The sequence below is a fragment of the Thrips palmi genome, unplaced genomic scaffold, assembly GCF_012932325.1.
Source record: "Thrips palmi isolate BJ-2018 unplaced genomic scaffold, TpBJ-2018v1 HiC_scaffold_10, whole genome shotgun sequence".
NCBI lineage: Eukaryota > Metazoa > Arthropoda > Insecta > Thysanoptera > Thripidae > Thrips > Thrips palmi.
In genome coordinates this window covers 1,190,892-1,201,549 of record NW_023144621.1, presented here as the reverse complement: position 1 = coordinate 1,201,549, position 10,658 = coordinate 1,190,892, and the positions used below count along the sequence as shown (strand labels likewise).

At 43.9% G+C, this 10,658-nt stretch overlaps 1 protein-coding gene across 2 annotated transcripts; it reads left to right on the top strand.

Annotated features, from left to right (window-relative positions):
- The first annotated feature begins 621 nt into the window (after window positions 1–621).
- LOC117651944 lies at window positions 622–4,449 on the top strand. 2 transcript variants are annotated; one of them, XM_034396576.1, is made up of 5 exons: window positions 622–732; window positions 1,263–1,441; window positions 2,813–2,974; window positions 3,507–3,686; window positions 4,177–4,449. In XM_034396576.1, exons 2-5 carry the CDS (start codon window positions 1,361–1,363, stop codon window positions 4,342–4,344), a joined length of 591 nt encoding a protein of 196 aa, XP_034252467.1. In that variant the 5' UTR covers window positions 622–732; window positions 1,263–1,360; the 3' UTR covers window positions 4,345–4,449. The 2 variants fall into 2 exon arrangements, with proteins under 2 accessions (XP_034252467.1, XP_034252458.1); XM_034396567.1 differs by having other exon boundaries at window positions 636–732; window positions 1,307–1,441.
- The last annotated feature ends 6,209 nt before the right edge of the window (window positions 4,450–10,658 follow it).

Here is a 10,658-nt window from a genome sequence, read left to right as displayed (position 1 = left end):
GTGATCTGGCCACAGTAAACGCCGTGAATTGGAGCCTGATTTGCAGTACTTCGGTGCTCAGCGGCGTCAAACTCACAGTGTTTACTGTAGACCAGATCACAGTGAACACCGTGAACAAGATCACAGTAAACGCTGTGAATTGACCTACAGTAAAAACTGGTAATAAATTAACGGAATTGACAGGACATTTTTGGTAGAGTGTAGATACGCATACCAATGCCACAGAAATATCATCTACACTGTGGCAAAAAATGAACGGAAAATTCAGTTATTTATTTTCTACCAGCAGGATTTTCCGTAGCCCCCCTCATCAGGACCAAAGTATTTGTAGTGACAACAAATTTTCACAATGAAGGGCCCTGGAAAACACTACATATTTGCCTAAAAATTACGAAATACATACCAAGCAAGCGTAAAGAATGTACGAACTTGTCAACGGGCTGTGCTGAATGTTGGCGATGTTCGAACCACAGGAAGTGCTCGGGCGGACGCACGAACACACTGTACAGATCCGATACCAGATATCCGTCCTACGGTATTACAACAAAACGGGCTATCCAAAAATTGTTTTTTTAAAGGTATAGTTGCGCATTGACGTTATTCTCCAACAGACTGTAGGCCTTTATTGTCACGCCATGTGTCGGCGCGCGTTGCTGTGCGGCCGCGATCCTAGAACAAACTGATTCAACACAGCGTTTCGTCGCTTCGCAATCAATGGGGCCGATCTCACAAGTGCGCGATGCAGCTATTGTTCGGAATCATACAGACGCTCTGCCATCTCTTCCTTACCTTCTTTATGTAACATTGAGCCTCCGAAACTAACGAAGGTGCCTCTGGCATGAACGTCGCCGAAGGCACCTTCGTAAATTCACGACGATTCTTAGAAATTTTTGGGGGTTCGTGGTACTTCGCTAAGATTTCTTTCGTATACGTCACAAGTGCACGACTGTACAGCTATTCTTACGGATACTCCTACTGACGACATTTTGCCAATTCAATTCCGTTACTCTTCTTTAATACGTAATCATCCATATCAAAGAGTTTTACTCCGTAACATACAGACGAAGGTCCTATGGATGACGTGACGAAGACTCTTCGTAAATACGAGATTTCTCTACAAGAAATTTGAGGTCGTGAATTCGCAAAATTCTCGTAATACAGTATAGTTCATAGTTCACACTTAAATTCATAAAGATTCTTCGCTTACGAATAATTTTGGTGAATTTACTATATAGGAACCTTCGGCAACATTCTTGTCACAGGTACCTTCGTTGATTCCCGATTAATTTCTGACGTGCATTGCCAGCGAGTGAATCGGCTTCGGACACTCAGACCGGCAAGTGCGTCCGGCAATGTCTCCATGGCACCTTTCACCGCCTTGCTGATGGCCCCAGTCCTCCTATCGCTCCCTGTCCACAGCAAATCCATCAATAATTTCGCGGTAAGTTGTTTCGACAAAAAAAAGCACCATCAAGGGGCATCTCACTGAAAATCGAAAGGTGGGACATGTCTGTCTGACCCGAGGGGGTAAAGTTTACCCGGTAAATGATCGTGTGTAGAGTATACTGTTAAAAAAGCCGTACATTTCAAGGAAAAGGTTACGGCTGAACCGTACCTCACGGTGTGCAGAACAACTGTACCCAAAAACCGTGCTTCCCATAAGAGCCCATGTTATGAGAAACCGTACTTCGTCCCAAAACGAGGGGTCCTACACACTAAACTTCTTACGGATTCATCTCTCTGTATTACGGACATTTTTGTGCAATTGCAATTACGGATAGATTTAGCTTGTAATACGGATGAAATCATCCGTAATACAAAGAGTTTTTCGTCCATACCTTACTAATATTTTCGTCTGTATGTTACGGACACGAAAACCTTTGTATTACGGATGAAATCATCCGTATTACAAACAAAATCCATCCGTAATTGCAATTGCACAAAAATGTCCGTATTGCGGATACATGGTGTCCGTAAGGAGTCTTCAGTGTATTCAAAAGATCTTATCTGGGCGTTCCCCCCAAGACAATCTTATCTTAAACGCAGGTGAATTTCACATAGTTTGATCATTTGGTACAGCTACATATCAATATAATTTGTGAGTTTGTTCAAGTAAATCTAAAGATGGAAGATCAAGAAACCAAAAGTGCATTTAGAAATATGTTTTGCTTACCGTTGTATTTATTCTGAGTGATCAAAATGAGTGAAATTTGCCAGCGTTCAAGATAAGATTGTCTTGGGGGGAATGCCCAGATAAGATCTTTTGAATAGGACCCCTCGAAAAGCCGTACTGGCGGAGGTACGGTGGTACCAGGCAAATTGTCTACCAGACTGTGCCTGTACCTTTTGCCGTGGATTTTTCTACAGTGTACTCGGTATTACACTGTATTACGGAGATATTACACGTGTATTACGGCATAAAAATGTCAAAGTTTGGCACATTCGGCCCAAAAATGGTATTAAGATTACGTGTATTGCGCGTAATACACGGTTTTTGTGTACAGGGTCGTATTTCACGGCGTCGCTAATGCATGCATGCAAGCAAGTGTGTGCCTGCCAGGCATGCAGAAAAGAAGTGTGCGCCTGCCAGGCATGCAGAAAAGACGTGTGTGCCTGGCACTCTTGAGTTTGCAGAGCGAGTGTTTTACCCCCTCGGTCTGACCGAAAGAGTATGCTATTCGGATGTATGGCCGCAAAAGGGCGGCAAGGGCCCATGTCGATGGGCTAATGTCTGACCTTTTTTGCGATTCTTAGTACTACCCTAATTTGTTCAGTGTCTCGCCCTTTAGTGCTTCTCATTTGTGCCCTCCAGGGTCCGTACATCGTTTTCGGACATCGATACGACGCGTGCCAATCGGAAGGGACGTTCTTGCTGCAGGGCCGAATAAGTCACTTCAACCCCAAGAGACCCTACGACCTGCAGTCCTTTTTCGGAAATATAACATTGAAAGAAGATTTTAAGGACGATTATTGGGTAATGGTGTGCCTCAATTGAAATGTGAAATTTGAAGGCGATCTGTAACCCAACTCAATGATACTTTTAAAAAAATCTTGTTCCGCCTCCGCTTACTTTGAACCAAAAAAAAAACGGTATATGAATTTTCGACAATATTTATTCTTAACAGACCCATGCATGCACTACCAAATGGGTCCATTACATATCAATTGACAGTTCAATTTAGCTAGAATGAAGAGCCACTAAAATCTGACAAAAATTTACAAAAGTTTCAATCTGCAAGGCTATTCTAGCAATGTGGCAGTCGAGTGGCGCACTGAAAGCAACCCGCGTTGACGACGTTATTGCAATTGCGATGAAAATGTATAGAAAGTGGCGAAGTAGTCGTTAAGGAGGCATTAAACAATACATTTCGGGAAAGAGGTTCTACCTCGAAGGCGGACCTCATCGGACCACGCGTCCTGGGGATAGAGAGAAAAGTTTAAGATGAATTTCTTTTACGGTTGCCAACTCTGGTCCACCTCTGAAGGCTTGCCTTGGCACTTTCCAGGCATCTGCCACGATGGCCGTGCGATCCAATAACCAGTGGAAAGAAAACGCTTTCGTCTTCAATTTTCCACGAAAGGGGTGCTCGGCGGTTCGCGAGCAAATGCCCGACCTGTACCGCCTCATCGCCGAGGTCAGCGGGGCGGCGGTGGCCGACAAGGCGGCGCCGTGTGTCATCCCCAAGGTACGTGCCCCAAGTGCAAAACAAACCTAACTGTCTTCTAAGTTCACACTTACAAATGCATGCTTGCAAGTACACACTCGCAAACGCATAGGCCGACTTGTCCGAGTACACACTTATACGCTTGGTAAGTAAATACTGTACTTACTTTCAAATGCCTACGCTTAGCGGAGTTATACGGCGTCAAGCATATGTATTAGTGTGTTGCCAAGCATGCGTAATTGGTTAAAACGAATCAAAAATTTCAGAGAAAAGAAGGTAGAAGTTAAGAAACAGTAGGCGGTTCTGACGTTTCAGACCGTTTCGGCGGTCTAAAAATTTAGAACTGGGTGGTCTGGAAATGTAGAAATAGGGGGTGTTGGTATACAATTTTTGGACGGGCGAATGAAAATTATAAACGTGTAAAGCTCAAAGTTTTGTAACACGCGCCTGGGCTAACGTTCCCATCCGCATGGAAAATGCAACTTCACTGCTCGTATTTTTCTTCCTGCAGGGAAACTTCGTCATAGCGGAGCCTCGTCCGGTGAACGCAACGTTCCCCAACATCCCTGTTCTCAAGTACGGCCGCTACCGCTATCGAGCGACGTTGAGACGAACCAGGACCAGCCCCAGTCTACTTGCGTGCCTCGAGTTGGACTGCGAAGTCATTCCGAAACCGTGACCGGGGCACAGGGCGTCACTACGAAAGGGGGAATGAGGCAAACTTTTAAACAACCCCATCACTGAGAATTGCGATGAGTAAACATTCAGACATATTCGGGCAGAATTACTGAACCGAAGGGATATTCTTTGTTTCCGTTCCTTTCGGTAATTCCTTCCGTCATGACCCTAGTCGGCCGATGCACTTGGACAGTGTACTCAGTGCACTCAGTTAAGCGCACTGAGAAACCTTACGAACTATTTTAGACCTCACAAAGAAAAGCTGTTTGTTATAACAAAGTGTTTTGAGCATACATAAGCTTACAAGGAAAATACGTTGTAATTGACGAACTATTTCTTCGTATAACAAAGTAAATTAGTTTGTATTATGTATGCTCTAATTATACTTCGTGAGGGTTTGAGCGTGCGTGTAATTACTCACGAGTACATTCTCTTTATCGTGTACTTAGGAGTACCCTGATAGAAAAAAAGTACAGAAATTACACGGAAGGATCTGTAGTGGGACTGTAGATGAAACGGCAGTTGTTCATCTGCAGTCCGTTTCTGTAGTTCTTTTCTTCCCTTTATTTGTATTTAAAAATGTAATCAGTTTTGTATCGTCCGCTGCAGTCAGTTGTATGAACTGTCCGATAAAATTGTAGTTAAAACTGAAACGTCCGAAATAAGTACTAGATTTTTTGCAGTCAGAGTACAGTTGAATGACAGTTAAGTGTGCTTAAGCTGCATTTTAACTGCAGTTCATTACAAATAACTGCACTTCAACTGCACTTGAGCTGCAGTCGTATATCTGCAGTTAAACTGTGGAGATTTATGAACACTTTAAGATCAATTGAGTTACACTTTAACTTCCCTCCTTATTCACTGCAAGGTGAAGTATGACTTCAGTTCTTGGGTGCAATTCAGACTGCAGATTCTCCCACGCGGGACATGTCTGGTCAATTTTTTACCTGGACCGTCCGTACCTTGCCAACCACGGAGGTTCTGTTAATGTTTTCTGTACCCGTTTACATAAGATCCCGGGACCACAGAGAACCAGTACAAGGTTCGTACCTTTCTGTACCCATTTTTCCGTACATTTTCCGTGCCAAACCACGGAATTTTTTGCAGTGTACACTCACATGAACGTGTTTTTAGCTGCATATATTTCCATGGGAATTAAGGTGTGTATCGAGGAAACTCTCGTTAAGGCGAGGGGTGAATCACTCAGTGTCCTAGCGTACACATGAGTTCATGAATACGCGTGAGTACAGCTCGCTTTACTCATAAATTTCACATTTGTAAACGTTTTATGGCTTTATTTAGCGTTTTAAACGGCACTCAACGCCAAATCAGTCGAAAAACTTGTGAATTTCGTCCTTTTTAAACTTGTGAGTACACTGAGTACGGGCAAATTTGTACACATGAGTACACTGGTGATTCACCCCTCGCGTTAGAGTGTACTCAGCTGAGCACACTCTCGCGGCAGTGTACTTGCGAGTACGCGCCAAATAGAGTGAACTGAGCACACTGTTGAGTTTGCAGAGTATGTGACGCAATGCGCAAAGGAACGTGACATTTCACGGTTCGACTCGGTCCTGGAAGTTCCAGGACCGAAATGGCTGGTTTGGGTCGCGCGCACCTGTTTCCAGGACGGATCGCGACCAGGGTGAGGTTTAGTCCTGGAAACGGGTGCGCGACCCGAGTTTTCTGACCAGGTTCCAGGACCAAGCCCCACCCTGGTCGCGATCCGTCCTGGAAACGAGTTTTCCTGGCACCCTCGGGCTCGGGCAACCGCTTCCAGGTTTGCCGTCCGTCCTGGAAACGAGTTTACCGTAGAGCCGGACGGGCGTCACTCCCAGCCTCAAACCTCTCGCCGTCTGCGCACCGCGCGCCCGGCAAGGAGGCAATCCCGCCACGCTGCCGCGTCCGGGTGGCAGAAGGGTGGCCTACCTCGCCCCTGTCACCTCCCTCTCCCTCCCCTCTCTCCTCCCCGCCCTTCCCCCGCCACCGCGCGACTGCCAGACACACCCCGTTATTGAGATTACCAGGGGCGGATCAAGAGGGGTGACTTCTCAAAAATCAGGATTTGGATGTTGCATATCGTTTCTCATATTTTTGGGAACGGAGACAACTAGTCTTGAACCATCTTGAATGCAAGTTAGCTCCAAAGCTGATCCAATGTATTGTCAAAACATCCAAATTCGGATCACCCCCTTTGCCCCACCTCTTGATCCGCCCCTGGTAATCTCAATAACGGGGTGTGTCAATGAGGGTGACTTTTCCGAATTTGAGATGTTTGAATGTCGCATGTTGATTCTTATGTTTACAGGGGTGTAGGTAACAACACTAGCCTTACTTTTTGCAATGGGCCTAAGATGTTCACATTTGGAGGCTTTTTAATTTTCTGTTTTTTTTTTACGATACGTAAGATCAGCTTTAGAGCTTGCATTCATCATCGTTCAAGATTCGTTATCTCCGCCCCTGAAAACACAGAAATCGCGTTGCAACATCTAAAAATCCTGATTTTTGAAAAGTCACCCCTCTTGATCCGCCCCTGGGAATCTCGTAAACGAAAATTGATCATATTTTCAGGTTCAGCACCCCAAATAACTGTTCCGAGTGACACTATAAGTTCAAGATCGAGAACCTGCGGTCTCAAATATGCATCATGCTCCCCTCCACACCACTCCAACTAGCGAAAATTTGCCAAATCGCAACACTAAAAACCGTCTTTCTTCCTTGTTTATGAATTTTTTCCAACCAAATTTTGAGGGTTGCTACACTTAAGTATGGACTATAACCCATCAAAAAATAAAAAAAATAAAAAATACTACTTTTGAGAAAATCGTGTTCAAAAATTTGACTTTGTTCAATGTTTGTCAAATTTGAAAATATTTGTCAAAATGTTGAAATAAGCTTAAAGTCCAATTCAATACCTTCCGAATGCGCCTATAATGAGATCTGTAGCTTCATTTTTGAAGAAACTACAGCGTTTTCAAAAAAGGTCTGCAACGAAAATCAAAATTTTTAACAGAAGCTATAACTTTTTCAAAAATCGGTATTTTTTGCTCAAAATTGAATTTGGGGGGTTTCAGACCATAGCCAACAAGCTCGCAAAGTTTCATCGAAATCGGATAGACCACTTGCAACAGCATGTCGCACCCCCATGGAATGACCCCCTTTCGATTCGAGTGGGTTGGGTCTGATGTTGATGTTCTTTTTCTTTTTCGGCTTAGGCAAGATGGCGTCATTGGCGCGAAGATCTTTGGCGTTTAAAATGAAGAGCCGTCGCGGTGGCGCTGGCAGTCGCGCGGTGGCGGGGGAAGGGCGGGGGGAGAGAGGGGAGGGAGAGGGAGGTGACAGTTGACAGGGGCGAGGTAGGCCACCCTTCTACCACCCGGACGCGGCAGCGTAGTGGGATTGCCTCCTTGCCGGGCGCGCGGTGCGCAGACGGCGAGAGGTTTGAGGCACACTCGTTTCCAGGACGACTGGTGAACCTGGCAGTGACGCCCGTCCGGCTCTACGATAAACTCGTTTCCAGGACGGACGGCAAACATGGAAGCGGGTGCCCGAGCCCGAGGGTGCCAGGAAAACTCGTTTCCAGGACGGATCGCGACCAGGGTGGGGTTTGGTCCTGGAACCTGTTTAGGAAACTCGGGTCGCGCACCCGTTTCCAGGACTAAACCTCACCCTGGTCGCGATCCGTCCTGGAAACAGGTGCGCGCGCCCCAAACCCGCCATTTCGGTCCTGGAACTTCCAGGACCGAGTCGAACCGTGTTAGACACGTCCTAATAGAATAATCCGAACTGCCAGGGCAGATCTAAGACAACCCTAACTATTTTGTCAATTAACTACCCTAACTGCACATCACGTGAAAAGCGGTGTTTTCTCAAAGTCCGTGACGCCAACTTACTTCAGGGTATGGAAAGAGACCGTGGTGGGGGTAGGCACTAAAAAGGGCGCGAATAAGGTTTCCCCATTCTTACACTACAACGGGAAGAAAAACACGAACCAGTTTTCCGACATAAAAACCAAGGAAACTGTATTAACACGTGCCAATAAGATGTTATTTCGATGATGCTGTTTGAAACTGAGTCTCTTAGTGACCGAGTTTTACCTAGATAGCAGTTTGAAATATTCCAAATGTTATCCTCGAAAGTTGGTGAAAATAGACCTGGTTGTCCCTTTCTGCTCTCTCTGGCCCGGCCATTTATTTGCTGGTTCTGTGCATAAATTTGATTTTTCCCTGTATTTTCCTCATAATTTGTATCTGAGAGCGTGGCTATTGTCGTAAAATATTCTGTTCGTGGATTTGCGAGCACCAATCAAACGCACAAGCTCAAGAACTCTCCGGAAAACCACCCGAGAAGGTAGGTGTTCGGGGTTAACCCAACGGTGTGCCGGCTCTCGTCAAAAATTCCAACTGAATCTAAACCTGTGGACATTCATGCAGTGTACTGATCATCTCACGATTTTACCAGATATCTCTATTTTCCTTTGTGAATGCTTTACTGACGTTTCTCTCTGTCTTAGGTATTACACATGGCTTCCACATGCTGCGACTCAGTGGGAATCCCAAACTTCAGAATATTCTGCAGATTGAATTACTCAAGATGGAAGTGCGTTGAGACCATTTCACCCTTGCAATGTTTTGGAAGAACACCATGCCACGTCTGATAATTAATGCAGTGTATGATATCTTGGGAACGTGACACCCCCTCGAGCTGATGGTGGCCGACAAATTGGGTACGTTCTCTTAAATCACTTAATTTATATTTAAGTGCGCAATACTGTACTCTAAAGAATGGTTGATGAAATAAACAAACAAACAAATCAATTTCCCTTCATAATAAAATGTTACAATTCCAAGACTGTGTTTCAGCTGTTGCTTTCTATGAAATGGGGGTGTGGAGTTGTTTAGACAGGACTTTGAATCAACCTTGGCGTCTGCTTTGCTGTATGCATTTAAACTGATCCAGGAAGCGGAAGATGGGGATAACTCCATTTTGACCATTTTTCAGGAGCAACAAAAAACTGTTAGCAGGGAAATCTAAAACTGAACAATGGAATGTTATAGATGATAACAAGTTATAAAAAAGGAAGTTAAATTTTGAGATAAACATCACAAGTGTCAAGTCACTGCGTATAGGATATCTGTGACTTACCACTTTCCGCTAAAATAGAAAACAGAGTCATCTCAACTTAAATTTCTTAAACCAAGTGGAATTCGGAGACATGTCAAGTGGAACTATAGTCAGCAGAGAGTGTTGGTTCATCTGGTGCATTTTTTGGACTTAGCTCTTTTTTCCGTTTTATATCTTAAAATTAAAGGGGGGTAAGTTGACTTGATTCTTCTTACAATGGATACATAAAAACACAAGTTGAGTTATCTCCTATCAACAATATGTTGAACGGAGTCATGTTGACTTTGGTTGAGATGATTCTATTTTCCGCTAAATTTAGAGTGAAAAAGGGGTCAAGTTGAGTTACATCTTTTTTCAAAGTGGATTTTCTGTTCAACTGCTAGGAATTGAGTCAAATAATTTGGTGCAATGATGCAAACCATTCCAAGGCACAACGACATAATAAAAACTCAATTTGGAGATAAGTCGAATTATTCCCTTCTTCCGCTTCCTGGATCAACTGAGAATGTTACTTTCTTTGTATTGAATCCCACTATTAAAATTCATTTTAAATAGAAAGTTTAACATAGTTAAGAGCTGAACATGAAGTTCGAAAGGCAATACTTTGAAAGGCAATCCAATTGAAAGGTTTTTTTTTTAAACGCCTCCTACTCTAAGTGTTGCAACGTTATCTGTTGGTTTGGGCATTTTACATTTTTTTAAATTTAATTAACTGTGGCAAAAGGAAGAGTAATTAGGATATGATGTCACTAAAATTGTTGACATTGTCAATGATAATGTGATGGGTCCAATGTCTGAGTTGTCATGACTTCATATCTTTTTTCACAGGGGTCCTTCACAAGCTGCTTCGGGGTCTGCCTGCATTGAAGTGCCATATTCCAGTGTACCTGGTGTTGCTGCAGAAGAGCCTGTTGAGACAGGTTCAGTTCGAGCAGAAAATTTGATTGCAAATTATGCTGGCCAAGAAGACAGTCGCCTCCCAAGTCACTACGGAGCAAGACTTTGCCCAAAATAGTACAGAAGATTTCACAGCCAAGAGTTTCGAACTGGTCAGCCCTGAAGGACGCTGGTGTTATGTGCAATTTTGTGAAATATATTTTATTTACATGAACAGTTGTGTATTATTTGATCTAATATCATCTTTCATTATTATTGTTATTATTCGTGGCAAACGCCTCTTGACTACCTCCC